This window comes from Staurois parvus, unplaced genomic scaffold (genome assembly GCF_062004578.1).
Source record: "Staurois parvus isolate SC_StPar_1 unplaced genomic scaffold, SC_StPar_1.0 ptg000130l, whole genome shotgun sequence".
Taxonomy (NCBI): domain Eukaryota; kingdom Metazoa; phylum Chordata; class Amphibia; order Anura; family Ranidae; genus Staurois; species Staurois parvus.
This window is the reverse complement of record NW_028317926.1, coordinates 1,918,379-1,939,890: the sequence shown is the minus strand read 5'-3', so window position 1 is coordinate 1,939,890 and position 21,512 is coordinate 1,918,379. Positions and strand designations below refer to the sequence as shown.

At 44.6% G+C, this 21,512-nt stretch overlaps 1 protein-coding gene across 2 annotated transcripts in view; it reads left to right on the top strand.

Moving 5' to 3' along the window:
* ULK4 (unc-51 like kinase 4) overlaps window positions 1-21,512 on the top strand; it is an 898,798-nt gene that overhangs the window by 447,994 nt on the left and 429,292 nt on the right. For both annotated transcript variants that reach the window (XM_089672503.1, XM_089672504.1), the window contains exon 30: window positions 12,062-12,154. In XM_089672503.1, the coding sequence (XP_089528629.1) occupies window positions 12,062-12,154 (93 nt within the window). The remainder of the gene's footprint in view (window positions 1-12,061; window positions 12,155-21,512) is intronic.

Here is a 21,512-nt window from a genome sequence, read left to right as displayed (position 1 = left end):
GAGCCCCCTGAGACCAGGTCGTGGCTACTGGGTGCGTCCGTCAGTGGTAGTGGTATGCGCCAAGGGCTCCCACGGGGAAGAGTCTGATATGAGGAGGTCAGCAGACCCCACTGCACGGGATGGATGGATGGATGAGCAAGGTCAGACGGGCTGGGTCGGTAACAGAGAGGACGGCAAGGTAAAAGGCAGCGGGCATAGAATAGTCGGGTCGCACGCCAGGTCAGCAACAGCAGGTCAAATCCAATAGGGGGCATTCAGGAGAGAGGTCAGGCAAAGGAAGGGTCTGGGCAGGAGAAATACAGCAAGGTCAGGTACAATCCGGGTCAGCAACTTACAATACACAGGTTCACGGATACAGGATACAGGTAAGACCAGAAGGCACTGAATGACAGCTCAGGGTCGTTTAAATATCCCGCCCTGCGCTGCCATTGGTGCCCAGCGGGCGGCCGCGGCTTCTACTGCGCATGCGCGAACTCGAACGCCGCGGCCGGCCCGGACCCAGTGCTCGAGTCCCTGCACAGGGCGGCATACTGCGCCTGCGCCGGGACCATCGCGGCGGGGATCGAGGGGATCCCTGACATTGCCCCCCCCCCCTACGGGCAACCTCCGGATGCCCACCCGATCTCTCCACCACGGGTGATCGCGAAAGAACCTCCGGACAAGTCTAGGTGCATGGACATTCTGGGCTGGTTCCCAGGAATTGTCCTCAGGGCCATAGCCCCTCCATTTGATTAGGAATTGGGCCTGGCCCCCCCTCCTTCGGCACTTCAGGATTGATTCCACCTCAAATTCCTCCTCACCCTCGATCGTTATGGCTTCCGGGGGTCTAGATTCTCGGTCAGGGAAGGCATCTGGGATTACTGGCTTCAGCAGAGACACATGGAAGACTGGGTGGATTTTGAGTGTGTCAGGAAGGACGAGTTCGTAGGCCGCTTCGTTGACCATCCGTTTAATGCAGAAGGGGCCTATAAACTTGGGTCCCAATTTCTTCGACGGACAAAGCATCTTTAAATTGGACGTCGCTAGCCAAACCTTCTCCCCAGGCCGCAACACAAGATCTCCCCTCCGTTTCCTGTTGAATGCCTTCCTGTAGTCTTCCTGGGCCCGACTGATGGCCTCTTGAAGCTTCTTATTGTTCGTGGAGAAAAACGTTACTACGTCTTGCGATGCCGGTACTGGGCATTCCGGGACCAAATCCGGATGGAAAGACAGGGTGAAACCCATAGTTGGCAAAGAACGGGGACTGGCCCATCGCTGAGTGACGGGCATTGTTGTATGCGAATTCCGCTAGGGGGAGAAGTGGCATCCAGTCATCTTGAGTAAATGAAGTGTAGCATCTCAAGTATTGCTCCAGGGTCTGATTGGTCCTTTCGGTTTGACCGTTAGTTTGAGGGTGGAATGCAGAGGAAAGGGACAATTTGATGTCCAGGGCTTTGCACAGTGCCCTCCAAAATCTCGACGTGAACTGGACCCCTCGGTCTGAGACAATGTCTTCGGGGACCCCATGCAGCCTTACTACCTCACGAATGAAAACTCGCGCAGTCTCGGCTGCCGAGGGGGTTTTCTTCAACGGGATGAAGTGGGCCATCTTGGACAAGCGGTCTACGACCACCAGGATTGCTGTGTGGTCTAGTGATGGCGGAAGCTCGACTATAAAGTCTAACGATATCTTTTGCCAAGGCCGTTCAGGAATCGGTAAGGGTCGCAGCAGACCCCAAACTTTGTTTCTGGAAGGCTTATTCTTTTGGCAGGTGATACAGGACCTTACATAGCCCTTACAATCTTTAGCCATGTCCGGCCACCAGAAGGAGCGTCGGAGAAGTTCCAGGGTCTTTTCTGGGCCAAAGTGCCCCGCCATCGGGTGGTCATGGCAATGGCCCAAGACCAGGGTTCGGGCTTCCTCCGGCACCACAATCCGATCTTCCCTCCATAGGAGTCCCCCCTTGTTCTGGAGGAGCCCTCCGGCTGAGGTGGAACGAAGGTCCGACTGAAGGGCCAAGAAGTTTCCCGAGGACAAGATGGTGTCGGGTACTGGGGTCTCCTTGGCGTCCTCGTACATACGTGATAACGCATCTGGCTTAGTGTTCTTTGATCCAGGCCGGTACGTAATGTGGAAGTTGAATCTAGAAAAGAATAGTGCCCATCTTGCCTGTCGCGGGCGTAAACGCTTGGCGGTTCTCAGATATTCTAGGTTTTTGTGATCAGTAAAAATTAAGATGGGGTGCATAGCACCTTCCAGCAGGTACCTCCATTCCTCTAATGCCGTTTTGATCGCCAGTAGCTCTCGATCACCGATATCATAATTCCTCTCTGCTGGGGTAAGCTTCCGTGAGAAGAAAGCTACAGGATGGAGCAATTCCTTGGTGCCCTTCCGCTGGGAGAGAATGGAACCTACCGCATTCTCCGATGCATCCACTTCCAGGATGTAGGGCAGGGCGGCGTCTGGGTGACCCAAAATGGGTGCCGAGGTGAACAACTTCTTCAAGGCTTCAAAAGCTTTCTGAGCTTCAGGTGTCCATCTGAACCGGGTTCCCAGCTTGGTTAGCTGAGTAATGGGGGAGACCAGACCCGAGAAGTTCTTGATGAACATTCGGTAAAAATTTGCAAAACCAATAAACCGTTGGACGCCTTTCCTGTCCGTGGGTTCAGGCCAATCCAGTATTGCAGCGACTTTCTGGGGATCCATCGCGACCCCCGCGGTGGAGATGATCAGGCCCAAGAAAGTAATGCTGGATTGTTCGAAACAACATTTCTCTGCCTTGGCGTACAACCCATGCTGCCGCAATCGCCCCAATACCCTCGCTACATGTATTCTGTGTTCCCCCAAGGAAGGGGAGAAAATCAAAATGTCGTCTAGATAGACGATAACAAAGACATCCAGGAAGTCCCTAAAAATGTCATTCACAAAGTGTTGAAACGTGGCCGGAGCATTACACAACCCGAACGGCATGACCAAATATTCAAAATGGCCGAAGCGGGTGCGGAAGGCCGTCTTCCACTCGTCCCCCTCCCTTATGCGAACCAAGTTGTATGCTCCCCTCAAATCCAGCTTTGTAAAAACCACTGCTGTTTTTAAACTTTGGAACAATTCTGGTACTAACGGCAGTGGGTAACGGTTCTTTATCGTGACCCTGTTCAACTCCCTGTAATCGATACACGGCCTCAAGGTTTTGTCCTTTTTTTCAACAAAGAAAATTCCCGCCCCCGCCGGTGAAGTGGAGGGGCGGATGAACCCCTTCTGGAGGCTGTCCTCGATATATTCCTTCAGGGCTCCCAATTCGAGCTCTGAAAGGGGAAAGATTCGCCCAAAAGGAATTTCTGAACCGGGTAACAGGTCAACGGGACAGTCATAAGGGCGGTGGGGGGGTAGAGTATCAGCTCCCCGCTTGCTGAACACATCTAGAAACTCATGGTAGGCTGCCGGGATTACCTGTTTTAATTCAGCTTCCCCCTCAGAGCACAGGAGGATTTGGGGGACCCCCGGGCCCGAAGTGCGGCAGTATACCCGACAGTATGGAGAAGGGAACGAAATTACTCCGGTCTCCCAGTCAATTTGGGGGTTATGGGCCCGTAACCATGGGAGCCCCAAAATGACTGGGAAGAGGGGTGAAGCTATAGCATCCAGGCGGAGCAGTTCCTGGTGCTGGCAAGCAAGGACAGTGGCGATGGAGGGGGTTTCCTGGTTCACCACCCCTGATTTTATCCGGGAACCGTCGGCCAAATAAATATTGAACCCCTTCTGTTTCAATTGGAGAGGAATACCCTGCTGGTGAGCAAACTTAATGTCCAGGAAGCAGCTGCATGCCCCCGAATCAACTATGGCCGACACTTCCACGGTCCTTTCCGGAACTGAAAGGAAAGGGGCACCACTAAGTATTGGGATGGACTAACATTGCCAATGGACAAGGAAGAAGAGGTGCACTTACTCAGTTTCTGCGGGCAGGATCGTACCATATGACCAGCTTCGCCACAGTAGAGGCACAGGTTCTGGGATCGTCTGCGCTGATGTTCCTCTGGAGATAGTTTAGGCCGCGCCAGGCCGAGTTGCATAGGTTCAGGGATATCTCCAGGTGGCCGGTTCTGGATGTTTGGCCTAGGTGCTTGACTGGGCCCTTGAAATGGCCCCCAGGGATTTCCATGACCCTGGCCGGACCTCTCAAACCTGTGTTCCCGCAGTCTACGGTCAATCTTAATAGTCAGTGCAATTAAGTCCTCTAAAGTCTCAGGCACCTCCACCCGGGCGAGCTCATCTTTCAGGCCTTCTGATAGGCCTATACGGAACTGATGCAGGAGAGCAAACTCGTTCCGTGTGTCCCCCATCCAGCGCCTAAATTCAGACGCGTACTCCTCCGCCGCTCGGCGGCCCTGCCGGAGCGTGTACAAAGTAGCTTCAGCAGAAGCTGCCCGCTGTGGGTCATCGTATAGGATGGCCATTGCGTCAAAAAAAAAGTCAACCGAGCTAAGGTGAGGGTCATTTTTTCCCCGCAGTCGGTGGGCCCAGTCTTGGGGTTCACCCTGCAGGAGGGAGATGACGAACCCCACCTTCACGGATTCAGTCACAAAGGTTCGTGGTTGCAACTCAAAATAGAGGAGACAGGACTCACGGAATGACCTGAAGCGTGTGCGGTCCCCGTGAAACCGTTCCGGTAGGGGTACTCGGGGTTCGGCCGCCGGGAGTGGGGCGGATGCCCCAGAAACCGGTACAGGGGCTGCTACGGCCGGGGGTGCGGGGACCGCGGCCTGTGGGGCAGAAACGGATATAGTGCAGGTCTGGAAGTGATTCTCAATCTGCTGACATCTGTCCTGCAGGGCCGATACGGCCTGCGTCAAGTTAGACAGGTGCCTGCAGATCTCCTCAAGCGGCGAGGGCCCTCCTCTAGACTCAGTCATGGCCTTCTGGTACTGTAAGGGACCGCCTGGCGGTACCACTAGCACTCCACTGAGTAGGCGTCCCCAGCACACGGAGTCTAAGTCCCAGGGTGCTTGTTCACCAGGGCCCCTGTTGGTGGGGATGGACTTGGAGCCCCCTGAGACCAGGTCGTGGCTACTGGGTGCGTCCGTCAGTGGTAGTGGTATGCGCCAAGGGCTCCCACGGGGAAGAGTCTGATATGAGGAGGTCAGCAGACCCCACTGCACGGGATGGATGAGCAAGGTCAGACGGGCCGGGTCGGTAACAGAGAGGACGGCAAGGTACAAGGCAGCGGGCATAGAATAGTCGGGTCGCACGCCAGGTCAGCAACAGCAGGTCAAATCCAATAGGGGGCATTCAGGAGAGAGGTCAGGCAAAGCAAGGGTCTGGGCAGGAGAAATACAGCAAGGTCAGGTACAATCCGGGTCAGCAACTTACAATACACAGGTTCACGGATACAGGATACAGGTAAGACCAGAAGGCACTGAATGACAGCTCAGGGTCGTTTAAATATCCCGCCCTGCGCTGCCATTGGTGCCCAGCGGGCGGCCGCGGCTTCTACTGCGCATGCGCGAACTCGAACGCCGCGGCCGGCCCGGACCCAGTGCTCGAGTCCCTGCACAGGGCGGCATACTGCGCCTGCGCCGGGACCATCGCGGCGGGGATCGAGGGGATCCCTGACACCATATCTGGAGCCTGTGTTTCCCTGTGTCAGTACACACATCTCTGGTCACACCCGCATCCCTGACACTAGGTGTATACAATCAAGCACCTAGGCATGCAGACTGCTTCTACAAACATTTGTGAAAGAATGGGTCGCTCTCAGGAGCTCAGTGAATTCAAGCGTGGTACTGTGATAGGTTGCAGTACAGTACAGAAGTGAGTACACCCCTCACATTTTTGTAAATATTTTATTATATCTTTTCATGTGACAACACTGTAGAAATGCCACTTTGCTACAATGTAAAGTAGTGAGTGTACAGCTTGTATAACAGTGTAAATTTGCTGTCCCCTCAAAATAACTCAACACACAGATATTAATGTATAAATCACTGGCAACAAGAGTGAGTACACCCCTAAGTGAAAATGTGCAAATTGGGCTCAATTGTCCATTTTTCCTCCCCGGTGTCATGTGACTCATTAGTGTTACAAGGTCTCAGGTGTGAATGGGGAGCAGGTGTGTTAAATGTGGTGTTATCGCTCTTACATACTGGTCACTGGAAGTTCAACATGCCACCTCATGGCAAAGAACTCTGAGGATCTGAAAAAAAGAATTGTTGCTCTACATAAAGGTGGCCTAGGCCAGGGGTGGGCAAACTGCAGCTCTCCAGCTGTTGCAGGACTACAAGTTCCATCATGCCTCTGCAAGTCATTGCTGTAACTGGCATTTTTGTAATGTTGCAATGCCTCATGGGAAATGTAGTTCCACCACAGCTGGAGAGCCACAGTTTGCCCACCCCTGGCCTAGGCTATAAGAATATTGCCATGACCCTGAAACTGAGCTGCAGCAAGTGGCCAAGACCATACAGCGGTTTAACAGGACAGGTTCCCCTCAGAACAGAACTCGCCATGGTTGACCAAAGAAGTTGAGTGCACATGCTCATCGTCATATCCAGAGGTTGTCTATGGGAAATAGACATATGAGTGCCGCCAGCATTGCTGCAGAGGTCGAAGGGGTGGGGGGTCAGCCTGTCAGTGTTCAGACCATACGCCACACACTGCATCAAATTGATCTGCATGGCTGTCTTCCCAGAAGGAAGCCTCTTCTAAAGATGATGCACAAGAAAGCCCACAAACAGTTTGCTGAAGACAAGCAGACTAAGGACATGGATTACTGGAACCATGTCCTGTGGTCTGATGAGACCATGATAAACTTATTTGGTTCAGATGGTGTCAAGCATGTGTGGCGCATGGTGGTGGGAGTGTCATGGTCTGGGGCTGTATGAGTGCTTCCGGCAGTGGGGAGCTACAGTTTATTGTTGGAACCATGAATGCCAACATATACTGTGACATACTGAAGTAGAGCATGATCCCCTCCCACCGGAGACACAGGGCAGTATTCCAACATAACGACCCCAAACACACCTCCAAGATGACCACTGCCTTGCTAAAGAAGCTGAGGGTAAAGGTGATGGACTGGCCAGGCATATCTCCAGACCTAAACCCTATTGAGCATCCTCAAACAGAAGGTGGGGGAGCACAAGGTCTCTAACATCCACCAGCTCCGTGATGTCGTCATGGAGGAGTGGAAGAGGACTCCAGTGGCAACCTGTGAAGCTCTGGTGAACTCCATGCCCAAGAGGGTTTAGGCAGTGCTGGAAAATAATGGTGGCCACAGAAAATATTGACACTTTAGGCCCAATTTGGACATTTTCAAGGTATGTACTCACTTTTGTTGCCAGTGGTTTAGACATTAATGGCTGTGTGAGTTATTTTTAGGGTGCAGAAAATTTACATTGTTATACAAGCTGTACACTCACTACTTTACATTGTAGCAAAGTGTCATTTCTTCAGTGTTGTCACATGAAAAGATATAATAAAATATTTACAAAAATGTGAGGGGGTGTACTCACTTCTGTGAGATACTGTATGTATGTATGTATGTATGTATGTGTGTGTGTGTATGTATATGTGTGTATATATATATATATGTGTATATATATATATATATATATATATATATATTCAAGCTATAGTTATATTATGGATATGGGCTAAAAAGTGCACACTATCAGGTTTAATTTGAGGGTATGTAAATCCAAATTGGAAGAATCATTTAGGAATTACAGCTCTTAAGAAAACCCATCCCCCCTCTTTCAAGGGACCAAAAGTAATTGTACAGTTGAATCAAAAGCTGTTTCATGGCCAGGTGTGGGCTACTCCTTCATTTTTTCTTCATCAATTAAGCAGGTAAAAGGTTTGAAGTAGATTCTAAGTGTGCTATTTGCATTTGAAATCTATTGCTGTGACCTGACATCATGCGTTCAAAGGAGCTGTCCATGTAAGTGAAACAGGAGGTGGGCGTATCATTGTCAAAAAGAATCAAAAAAAGCTGCGCAAATAGTGAATACATGAAAAAAAAAGCTGCTGGCAAGACAATTAGGTCAGTTGTATACAAATATTATAAATGAATTGCCACACTAAAATGTCGCGACTAAGGCAACCATATAAATGATAATATAAATAAGTCCAAATGTGAAAATAGTCCCAATATATTGAACCATGCAGTTGACAAAGTATTGCACTCACAGATCAATTGTATACAAATATTATAAATAAATTGGCACGCTCAAATATCGCAACCATGGCAATCATATACCGTATTTTTTGCTCCATAAGACGCACCTAGGTTTTAGAGGAGAAAAACAAGAAAAAAATATTCTGAACCAATGGACTGCAGAGACAGTATATGAGATGACCAGAGACTGCGGACACAGTACAGGAGACGACCAGAGACTGCGGGCATAGTACAGGAGATGACCAGAGACTGTGGACATAGTACAGGAGATGACCAGAGACTGCGGACACAGTACAGGAGATGACCAGAGACTGCGGACACAGTGCAGGAGATGACCAGACACTGCGGACACAGTGCAGGAGATGACTAGAGTTTGCAGACAGTGCAGGGGATGACCAGAGACTGCAGACAGTAAATTAGATGACCAGAGACTGCGGACCTTTGGGGAGGGAGGGGAACGGGTACCTGAATTTGCCAAGTCCAATCTACTACATAAACCTATTTGGTTTAGCATTTTTCAAGGGATGATACTCTCCAATGGTATTATGCATTAACACACCACTCCCCTACCTTAGCTAAATGTGGGATAATAAACCACCTGGAGGTTTTATGTTATATCCCATATTGTAAGGTATTGTGTGAAGATCGGGTTGATTAGTGTAGTTCTATCCCTGAATGGCAGCCAAAGCAGATTGGAGATGTGTATGGAAATGCAGTCTGTGCCTTCAATGCTTACAAACAGTGGTATCTCAAATAAAGCATAGTATTTAGTCAGATGAGCAAATTGTGCTGCATGGTAGTATACAGTTGCAAGAAAGCGTATGTGAACCCCTTGGGATTACGTGGAGTTTTGCATGAATTGGGCATAAAATGTGCTCTGAACGTCATCTAAGTCACAACAAAAGAAGAACACAGTCTGCTGAACATAATACTACACAAACATTAGATGTTGCCATGGTTTAATTGCGCATAACATGTAAACATTCACAGTGCAGGGAGGAAAAAGTATGTGAACCTTTGGACTTAATAACTGGTTGACCCTCCTTTGGCAGCAATAACCTCAACCAAACGTTTCCTGTAGTTGCAGATCAGACCTGCACAACGATCTGGAGTAATTTTGGATCACTCCTCTTCACAAAACTGTTTCAGTGTAGCAATATTCTTGGGATGCCTGGTGTGAATCGTTCTCTTAAGGTCATGCCACAGCATTTCAATCGGGTTGAGGGCAGGACTCTGACTGGGCCACTCCAGAAGGCGTATTCTGTGCTGTTGCAGCCATTGTTTTGTTGAATTACTTGTATGCTTTGGGTCATTGTCCTGTTGCATTACCCATCCTCTGCGGAGCTTCAGTTGGCGGACAGATGGTCGTACATTTGTGTGTTCTTCCCAAACAACTCAATCTTGGTTTCATCTGTCCACAGTATATTTTGCCAGTAGTGCTGTGGAACATCCAGGTGCTCTTTTGCAAACTTCAAACGTGCTGCAATATTCTTTTTGGACAGCAATGGCTTCCTCCGTGGTGTCCTCCCATGTACTCCATTCTTGTTTAATGTTTTCCTTATTGTAGATGTGTCAACAAAAATGTTAGCATGTGCCAGAGATTTCTGTAGGTCTTTAGCTGACACTCTGGGATTCTCCTTTACCTCATGCAGCATTTTGCGCTGTGCTCTTGCAGTCATTTTTACAGGACGACCACGCCTAGGGAGAGTAGCAACAGTGCTAAACTTTCAAGGCTTTTGGAGATACTTTTGTAACTCTTTCCAGCTTCATGCAAGTCAACAATTCTTGATCGTATGTCTTCTGAGAGCTCTTTTCTGCAGGGCATGTTTCACATCAGACAGTGCTTCTTGAAACCAGTAAACCCAAAACAGGTGTGTGTTTTTTAAGGGCAGGACAGCTCATCCAATATCATCACACTGATTGGAGTCAAGGTTGGCTCACTCCTGGCTCCAATTAGCTCTGGGAGAAGTCATTAAGCTAGGTCCTCACATACTTTTTCCTCCCTGCACTGCGAATGTTTACATGTTATGTGCAATTAAACCATGGCAACAGCTAATGTTAGTGTAGTATTATGTTCAGCAGACTGTGTTCTTCTATTGTTGTGACTTAGATGACGTTCAGAGCACATTTTATGCCCAATTCATGCAAAACTCCACGTAATCCCAAGGGGTTCACATACTTTTTCTTGCAACTGTATAGTGTTTGACAACCCTAGGACATCTTGGTTTTTGGTTTGTAGCATGGTGTGGGTAGGTAGTCTAGGATTTTTATGGTGCCAGATAAATTGAGAGATCTGGGGTTTTAGAAGTTGGAGAGTAGATGAGGGAACCTTGTCTGGTAAAACTCTAAAGTAGTAAAGCAATATTTGTAGGAAAGTTGTATTGATTGTGGTTATCATGACTAACCAAAAAAAGTGGTATGAGTTTTCTGGTTTGCAGTTTTAAAGTGGCTTATGAAGTTCTCTCAAATAAGTTTCTTATTCCTGCAAGTCTTTTCCATTTTTAAATTGAAAAAATGCTGATTTGTGAGGGTGAAAACTATCCTTTGTTTCAGCACAGATGGCTATACAGTATTTACTAAGTCCATAATATGGGCAGACTTTTAATATATCATACTTTTTGTGAAGGCTATGGAAATTGCTTTTTCTTTGAATTACTGTGACCCATTGCTTGTTTGCTCATGTATAACAAACCTCATATATTTGTTCTTTTCATAAATATCTGCATTATGTGGGGAACTTTGTGTTCCAGTGTAATGGGTTATTTTTATGTCACAGGAATGCATTTTATCCATTCTTTGTAGAAATTGCAACCAAATTACAATAAAATAATTAATAAAGGATATGTGTCATTTTAAAAAGCTTTCACAAAGCAGTTCTTTTGAAATGAAAAAATTAAATTAAAACATGTTTTTATTGCTTTCAACATACTGTATCACTAAAATTCTTTAATACTGCAAAATGCGTAGCATTACAGAAAAGACTTTGCATGCTACACGCTGCTTACCATGAACTTCTATGACTTTTTTTTTTAAAGCAAACTAAATCTCCCCCCCCCCCCCCCCCCCCCAAAAAAAAAAATTGTTATAAGGGTGTACACTGCCCTTTGAGCATCAGCAATGCAATGTACACCTCAACATTTGTGTGAAATTCCCATAGATTAGCAAATTTTGTAAATCTTCAGAAAAGCCCGTCTGGCACCAAGAATCCTGCCATGTTCAAATTTACTTAAATCCCCTGATTCTTCCTCTGTTGCTTGGTTTGAACTTCAGCAACTCATCTTCACCACGTCTAGATGCCTAAATGCATTGAGTTGCTGCCATGTGATTGACTGATTAGCAATTTGTGTTACCAAGCAATTGAACAGGTGTACCTAATAAAGTGGCCTGTGAGTGTAAATTTAAGAGCACAAAAAAAAAATCTATACAAAACGCAGGCCATCATTTCCATTGTTTTCAGTTATTTCCTTATGAAGGATAATATGATTTATTACTAATTATTTTTTGTTTAACATTTCAGGTAAAGTGGTACTGCATGGATGGGTCTTAGCCATGAACTGCCCTTTTATCTGTGTAGCATGTGGTTTTATTAACCTGATATGAAGTATAAGCCTAATGCAGTGCAATGTAACCAATGAGTTTACATTTATTTATTTTTTGCAAAGAAAAAAATTGAGCTTCAGTGTCACAATGAAAGATGCATCTGTCATGACCCTGCAACAATCACTTTATTCATTTAATTTTTTTAATCTTCATTCAGAGGACAGGGGGGAGAAATAGACTACTTGATGTGAGAAGTACAGGCACTTTTTTTACATGACTATAGTTAACACTAATGCCAACATAATCAACTATGTTATGGAATTTGTTTGGTTAATTATGTATTTTAAGGAGCTGAGTATTCTTCTTTCTTCCAGGTATGACAAAATCCTTCTGGAACCTGACCCAGTTCCCGTGTATGCTCTAAAATTGTTGGTACCTTTGACTGAATACAGTCCTGCCTTTATCAGGTAGGTTTTCAACTGAAAAAAAAGAAAGCAAAATGTCAAAAATTAAAGCTTAGGATTGTATGGAGTTTATGAAGGCATTCGTGCTTTGATCTTCTGAAATGGAATCACCCACTCTGTGTTGTGTCCTGAATTTAACAGTAGCAACTCTGATTTCTTCGTGGACTTTTGAAATTGATAGTGAATGGAAGATCATGGGAGATTACTGACAATACCAGTACCTGCTAAAGCAAGCAGAAATAGCAGGGTAGGTAGCAGAGGTATGGTATGTTATACTTCTGTTAATAGAAAAGAAAAAATATACTCTTCCAAACTTATGCAGTATGTACCCATTCTGCCTTCAGAGTGAGATATACTTATATGTTAGAAGGAGGATAACTCTTTATCTTAAAGCCAGGGCAACATCTGCTGCCTTTTTGCATGTCAACTTTGCTAGATCAAAGTTTCTGCTTGTTTCTCAGTCTGGAAATGTTGCTAGTATTCAAACTTGTTGATCTCCTAAAGCAGACACCCAGAATTATTTTTCTGTTTTCAATCCCAGCCTGTATTATCATAACTGACACAAGACGTACAGATAGGAAAGCTCCCTTTACTTCTTGGGGCAAGAGCTTGTTTTTATTCTTGAATCACATCTGCTTAGAAGTTACATATATATCTTACTATTTTTATTTCTTCCACAAGTCTGATTCTGATATGGTCAACTTTTACCCACTTAAAACAATTACTTATAACAATTGAGTACTGTCTGTGATACTTTTTTTATTTGCACTAACATACAATTTTGAGGACAAGCTTTCGGGGTATGTCCCCTTCTTCAAAGTCCAAACAGTACTATTACAAATCACAAAGTTTAAGCAGGATGTTAGAAGGGATTGAAAAAAAAAGAAAAAGGTTATTACTGGTCATAATAAAAAAAAGTATTTGTGTATTTCTATATTTTGATTTAGCGGATTTTAGAATCTGAAAATGTGTGTTTCATTGTTATTATGCATTTACTCATTACTTTATTAGTGTATCTCTACTTTCTATAATAAATGTTCTATGCTGATATTTACTCTTTCATAATATCATTTTAATCATATGAGAAATTCAGAACGACTTGCATGCATTGAAGTTGGCTATAGATATACTGTACAAAGGGGGGGGGGAGTGGAAGAGTGGAGGAAGAGAGAAGTGAGAAAGAGACAGGAGTGGGAGAGAGAGGGGGAAGGGAGAGGGGAGAAGGGGAAAAATGGAGAGGCAGCAGAGAGTACAGAGAGATGATTGAAGAGAAAAGAGAGAGATGGGAGCCCTTGCAGTAAATATCTCTCCCTTGAGCCCATTCTTCAGTTTACCTTCTCCTAAATCAATGGCTCTGCTTCTCCTGCTCAACTCTGCTCCTTCTCTTTCTCCCCTGTTCCCAAGGCAGCTCTGTTCTTTCACCAGGTCACCAGGCTCCAATATTCTGTTCTCATTCAAAGGTGGCAGGCTTGGGAAAGGGGCAGGTTATCACAGCATCCATTGGCTTGTGAGACAGCAGAAGGTGATCAGTTGTAGCTGTGTAGTTAACTCTTCAGTTTCTAAATCCTTGTCCTGCTGGCTGGCCAGCAGCCATTCCTATACAGTTTGAGGTTGCTGGTTCCTTCCTGCTGCTTCTAAGGTCAGTGATGGGTATGGGGGAGGGGGGACTGCCACTGGTACCCATGTGTTGAGACAACCCTAATATTCAATGGAATCCCTGCACTTTGAAAGTATCTAACAAGCTTCCATCACTAGGACTTATGATACTAAATCCAAGCAACATATATACAGAAGCACAGCACTATAAAAAATCCACTAATTGTAAATGTTATTAAATTAATCAAAATATGTATAGAAAATACACACAAAGTGTAAAACAAAAAGTGAGCAGTCCTAGAAACCCAAAAGAAACTGTGTATTAAAATTCCAAAAGCCAAAGTCATCACAACATTTCTTCTGCAGTCTTCCAGGCTTCTTTAGGCTTAATGTACTATGTGTACTCTCATGTGAATACATATTACCTTACCAAAAAATATGTAACCATTTAAGAGGGAATGGTCATATAGCACTCAATATGCTCACCCGTCAGCCTTCCAAGATTTTTCAATCAAAAACTGCAGAACAAGTGAGCCAAAGATACATGAAAAGAAAGGGCTATCATAGTGTAGTATAAATGAGTATCTAAATGTACTCTCACAGAGACAGCCCTTTTTCATAAATTTCCAGATAATGTTCCCAGGCAGTCCCATAAATTGATCACCTATATGCTGTTGGCAGCAAGAATTAATATAGCTAGACATTGGAAGCAATCAGTTATCCCGCTTGACTATGTTAAGAATAAATTGAATTGGATTATGATTAACGACAAGCTCACCTGTATTCTACACAATAATACTAGAAAATTTGACAAAACATGGGACCCGCGGATTCAGTATATTTCTGTGCCTTAATGTCCCTCATTTTGACCCTCTCCTTCGCTTTCTCCTTCGCTTTCTCTATACTCTTTGCTCTATTTTTCATCATTCTCTCTTCTGTCTGCTTGGGTGAGTTACGCCAATCCTTATCTGTGTTGCAACATTTGTCCTGCCTCAAATGACAATTACTCTGGTTGTAATTTCAGGTCCATGAACAGTGGTTCTTCCCCTTTCCTTCCCACTAAACTTCCTAACTTCCCCCTTCTGGTTCCCTTCCCAGTTCCCTCCCTTTTCCCTTTCTCTACCACCATGTTAGTTCCCCATATATGGCAGATAAATAAGGGTTGTGGACCCTGGTCTGGGTTATCTACGCTATGCTACAGAGTTCTTAGTCTTCTGTTAAATATTTTATGTCTGACAAACTTTATTTGCGGTGTTCTATAATCTACATATTTTGACAGGACATTGTTCATTTGTATTACTTGTTATCTGAAAAACTATTCAATAAAAACTATTGGAATATAAATGTACTCTCACATCGCTAAAAACAAGATCCACTTATAGTCAGAATACACTGCAACTGTACCATCCAATCAGCCGCTGTCTTGTTCCATGGAGCCGCTTCCGGTATTGGCGTGCATAGTGATGTCACCTCGGTTGGCCTAATCCAACGCATTTCATCAGAGCTGATGTCATCAGGGGGAGTGGCTGGAGCAGCGGCTGAGGCCAACACTGACTAAGACTAAATTGGGCTTGTTTGAGCGGTGTCTGTCTTCTTTGTACACTCACATTTATAAATAGTTGATTTTGTTTTTAGTGCTGCACTTTTGTATATATGTTAAGATGGCCCTGCCCCCACTGCTTTGTCAGAGCTTGGTAAATACCAGGTAAATACCAGGTCTTTCCAGCTATGGAGGAGCATGTGACCTCCTAGGGTACAGTGCTCAAAAGCTTAAACATTGTCACATGAAGAGGTGTAGGAAGGAGGTAACCCTGTGTAATCTCCAACACCATCCCACATGTAGCATACATAGAGTTAGGACTCAGCACTCCAAGAGAGGTAACTTGGGAAAAGTATCATTGCTGGGGTTTCTCTTGATAATGGCATGTGGCAGAGTCTCTTTAACTGAATGAAGAGGGAAGGGAGACAAGAAAATATAAGTGGTCAGACAGTTCTGTTCATCACTTATCTTTATGGGAAATTTGGTTTAGATAAAGACATCAAATCTGTCTGATCTATCTCTTCCCCAGTCTGTTGATGTAGTGAACATGAGGTTGTCTCCCAATATGGCCTCATATGGATAGGAAAGACAATTCTAATGTCAAAAAAACAACTTAAGTTGCACACCAGTCAGTTTTTATTTTGTCTTTGTAATTTATCTGATAAAACAAATTGTTCATTGTGTGCTTTGACTGCAGTAAAGAAAGCTTGTTTCCTGTATGCATGTGATTAAGGGTACTATTTGTATACAATGTACAAAATAGACCCTTACAACATATTGCTAAAATGTAGCTCTTTTTCTAAGGGTAGCCATAGACAGGGGATATTTGCTCTTAAGAGTGACATGTCATAGTGGTGAAAACCTCTGTAATACTTGTTCAACACTGCAAGGACACAGTGTTCTGATATGTTTCATTTCTACACAGGAAAAAAAATAAACCCCCTCACAAAAAGGTTTTATCAACAAAAAGTTCCCTGTGCGATGAATACCTCTGATTATTTGGAAGTCAGAATAGGCTGAATTATTACAAGCAATTAAGTAGCAGAGCTTGCCATTAATGGGTCTTTGAGGGTCATCCTAAAAGCTAGAGTTTGTATCTGGTTGTCTATTTGCGAGAGTTAAAACAAAAGGTCCAGGCACAAGGTAGTCTGAAAATTGGATGGCAAGATAGTAATGTATGTTTTACTATCTTTCATATATACCTGAATAGGTTTCCTTATTCTCTGGAAACTACTATTATAAATAAATCTAAATCTCTAGATAAAAATGCAAAGTCTGTTATGGCTCTGCAAAGAATATATCTATCACATTACTTTCTGCAGAGAAACACTTAAATCAAAATCACTAGCAAAATATAGCAACATTTATATTAATAATTAACAGAGGAGCATATTGTGCTGTTTTTCCACATAAATCTTGAGAACAGTTTTACAAATAATTTCTCTGAGTACTGAAAACTTATTTACAATACAAAACAAAGCTCTGCAGCCCAACTGTTTCCTGCAAGGCATCTATGTTCCATTACACAGCTAGTGTTCTGTGGCTCAGCTTACCCACTGTGACATCACAGAGCTTCAGACATAATCAATGGCAGTTTGGTTTTGATTTGCTATTGACTTAAGTAGTTGTTTAGCGAGTGTAAATAGAGAGCCGTAAAGGTACAGAAGAAAGTAGTAATTGTGGATAGACACATTCAATATCATACATTTATTGCTTTTAACATGGAAAATTAGCTGATTTTTTTTAAAAACTGCTTTGCATGTCCTTTTTGCTACAAAAAAACCCATTGCTCTCACCTACCAATTTTTAAATAGCGTGTGCACACTTTGCAATACATGTGACTTGCATTGTGCATGTTAGCTCATCCCTGGCATCTTTATGATGACAGGAATGCATCTGGGCGCAGGGCGATGTAACTTCTGCATGCGGGAGATGATTAACGTGGCACCGGCAAGAATTGTTCAAGATCTGGCCTCACCTGGACATGGTGTTTGCACCTCCAAAATGGTTTATGCAACAGTATCCAATGTAAAACATCTTCCACAAGACATCGATGGTCCCAGCTGTGGACCCTGCTGTGTCTTACCATAATATAACGTTTGTGGTTTTAATGAATGATGTTTCTGTGTTTAAGGACCTTGTGGACAAAAATGGGTAACTCATTCTGGACCTAAAGTGCTTGATAAGTTTTTTTCATGTTCCAAAGTTCTGTATAAAGTCTGTGCAGTTAGTGATTGCTTTTCGTCATTAGCGGGATTTCCAGGCTTCAGTGGACTTCAAAGATGCCTATCTATACATCCCCGTTTTTCTGCCTCATTAGTGCTACCCGTGGTTTGTGGTAGGAGACAAGCTCTTTCAGTTTGTTGTTCTGCCCTTTTCCCTTATCAAGACACCTCAAGTGTTCACAAACATGCTGGCCCCAGTATCGGCTCCTCATTGAGGTTGGGAGATCCTCATTCTGGGGTGTCTGTATGATTTTCTTCTGTGGCAACAGTCAGTGGATGGCCTCATGGGCCTTGTGCAAAAGACAATGCAAACCTTATGGTACCTTGGCTGTATCCTCAATGTACAAAAGTTGTTGATGGATCCTTGCACCAACTGGAATATTTGAGCCCTGGCTTGTGTTTTTCTGCTCTTATATAAACTTTACACCCTCTAGTCTAAGGTATGGGATCTATCATATTTGTTGCATCCTTCCATTTGCTTTTGCATGGGGGTGTTGGGCTTGAAGGTGGAATTTTTTGAGGTTGTGTCATATGCTCACTTTCACTTCAGACTGTTGAAACTCAACATCCTAACAGTGTGAGCACAGCAAGCACAATCTTTGAATCGTTCCATGTGTCTGATCAACACGTCCAGCACCCTGGAGTGGTGGTTGTCCAACTAAGCACTCAGAATCAGGAAAGTCTTTACTCCTATTGGTGTGAAAGTTGGTGCTGATGACACATTCATGTCCAGGACTTGGGGATCCTTGAGTTTTCACAGTGAATGCCTTCATAATTCCATGAGATAATCTGATTTATATGGTTAGAGCTCTGCAAGTCTATCTCTCAGCCATGTCTCCCTGTTTGGGTTGCCTGAGGGCTCTCAGAAGGGACAGACTTCCTCTCAATCCACAATTACAAGGTGGATTCAGCAACTCATTACTAAGGCATAGGACCTGAGTTGGAAGGTCACTCCCTTTCCTGTGAATACTTGTGGGCTTTTCAGCATTAAGCCTTGGTTTTCTGTAGTCTGTACGGCTGCCACATGGTCTTCTACACACACTTGCCAGGTTTTACTAGGTGAATGTTCAAGCCTTGGCAAACATCAGCCTTCAGAAGTTTTTTGTACTTGCAGCATCCTGACCAACAAACCAGAAGTCTTCCAGGACTTTCCAGTGCTGACCTAGTAAAGGTGATGAAGAATGCACCTTGTACATATAGCTGGGGAAGTATTTTCTGACTTTGGATTAGGCACTGAAATAATTTAGTGGTTGCACCTCAGTATCACAGTACCTGCTCAGTGCCACATTAAACTAACAATCAATGCATCATTGCAGAAACCTTTGCAATACATAGGGCATGAGGATGATTTCCTAGAGACTGTGTTTTATCAGCCATGTACCTTCTGATTGTTCAGGGTTTGCATGATCTGTTTCCCGGAGGAGGTCTTGATCTCCACGCCTTGGTTCTCCCATTGTTGCCTTGGTCAGACAACTTCTAAGTCTAAGTACTTGCCCCTAGGCAACCAGCACTGCTCTTTGTGCCCCAAGCTTAGCAGGTCAAAATCTAAAGTCTTAACTGTCCTTATAGCACTAAGCACCCCCTAGCTTCATCTATTATCTATCTGCTCCTAAAACCTCCCCTACCACCCCCTTCCTTTTTTTTTACATATTTCATATATAGACCTCTCGTTGAGATTCAGACCCTACTTATTTATGAAGAACTGTATGATCTCATGTTATCAGATAATTATATTTTGTTCTAAGACTCTGTTCTCTCCTTTTATCAAACATGATGGTGGTATGATTGTATCTCTGCAATTATACTTTGATAAAAACAATACGGGGTAAAAAAAAGAAAGCAAAAACATCCAGAGTCTTAATTTCAATTGATCCTTCCCCATTGCAGAATATCCCTCAATATTTCATCGGGAGCGCTTGGTCTGTAGTGCCTGGGCGGGTTAAGCATGGCTGCCATGAGAAATCATGGGGCCTGTACAGCCTACCTGATAAGACCCCCCAACAGCCCCTCCCCCCACACATACAGTCACCACCTGTACACACACAGCTGCCATTCCCACCTGTACATACACACACCCCCACTTGCAGTTGTATACACACAACTCCCCCCTTCCCAAACCTGCATACACACACTGCTCCCCCCACGTGTACACACACAACACCCCCATATACATGCACACGCTGCACTTCCCCAGTTGTATACACACTGCCCTTCTTCCCCCACCACTACCACCTGCACAGCTCCCTTCCATCCCCAGATGTACATACACACAGCTTCCTACTTGTAAACATACAGCCCCATACTTACACACATACAGGCTAAGCACACAGACAGGTTGTCTTCCCTGTCCCATCCCCAGTTGCCTAATTCCATGGTTAAGACAGAGCTGAGTTAGAGCTGAGCACTGTATGGAGGGCAGGCAGCATGCACACAGGGAGTGGCCAGAGGCGGTTGTAATGAGCTGATATGAGCTCAAAGACAGGAACACAGCAGCAGTGGATACCAATGTAGTGTATATAATTAATCCATTATAGAGAAAGGCAGGGCAGCTACTCTTCCATCACATTAACCCCCCCCCCCCCCCAACACACACATATTTGACTTAGTTGGATCACCATCACAAAGACTGAGTAGCATAGGTGTAACAAGTTGAATTTGTAAATCAGAATGAATTAGTCAGGTATTGTTAAAGTGGTCACAAAGGCTCATTTTTTTCCCTTCATGCTATATGCATTCTATGCATGAAGGTAAACATTCTGTGTGCATCAGCCCCCCTAATATTTACCTGAGCCCCGTCATGATTCAGAGATGTGCATGAGAGCCCTCCGGGGCCTCTCCCTCCTCACTGGCTGAGACCGCAGTGGGAACCATTGGCTCCCACTGCTGTCAATCACAGCCAGTGAAGAGAGAGAGGCGGCAAGGGCCAAGCCACTGTTCTGTGTGAATGGACATGCAGAGCAGTGACTTGGGAGCAAGCCTGCTTGGGTGCTTCCATAGCAAGCTGCTTACTGTGGGGGCACTTGGCAGGAGGGAGGGCCCAGGAGTGCCATCAGGGGATCCGAGAAGAGGAGGATCAGGGTCACTCTGTGCAAAACCACTGCATAGAGCAGGTAAGTATGGCATGTTTGTTTTTCTAAAAAAAAAATGCCTTTAATATTAAGTTTTATATAATCAGTCTAGATGCAAGCATAAATTTCTTTAATACGTTCTGTTTAAATAAGTATTAATTTTGCTAATATCTGGAGACAGTGGACATACTGTAGCTATATAAGAAGTTAGGTTATTTGCAGCATCGGGTGCATATTTAGTCAAATTCCTTCATGAGGTACCAATAATGAATTAAACCATGGGGAACTGAAGAAAGTACAGAGAAGGGCAACCAAACTGATGAGAGGTATATGGTCAATAAGTGCAGCGCCATAGGATTAATAATGTGGCAAATATAAAATAAATTAAATGCAAAAACAGTAATAACTGTGTAAAGTCCTTCGTAAAGACACTAGGCACTGTAGGTTAAGTGCAACTATAAAAGTCAATACACGCAAAATAAAAGTTCATGTGTTGGTGAAAATCTGACATCAGTCAGATACTGGTGCTACGTGAAGATCCCATGCCCAAGTGAGGGATATGATAAAAATGCGCACTCACCAGATGCGCATAATAAATACGCAATATGTATAAGTGGTATGACTTGCCAGAGGTCCCCTTTAAGGTGGATCAGATGTGCAGCCTGGAAAGAATCTCCCTTCTCTGGATCTGGGGCTGCCCTGCAGCCTTCCTCCAAATGGGATCCTTTGTGCAGTCAGTGTGATCTTCTACCGCCTCTGATGAGCTCCCATAAGGCCGGCACCCCGTGTGGTGTCAGTGCTGAGTCCCAGTCCTTTGTCCCCTCTCCTCCCCGGTCATACTGCCTCTTTGATCTAGTAGAGTAGAGTAGAGTCAGCTCCCTCCTCTGTCCTCCTTCTTCATCGTAAAGTGATAAGAGGCATGGAGGAGTTCA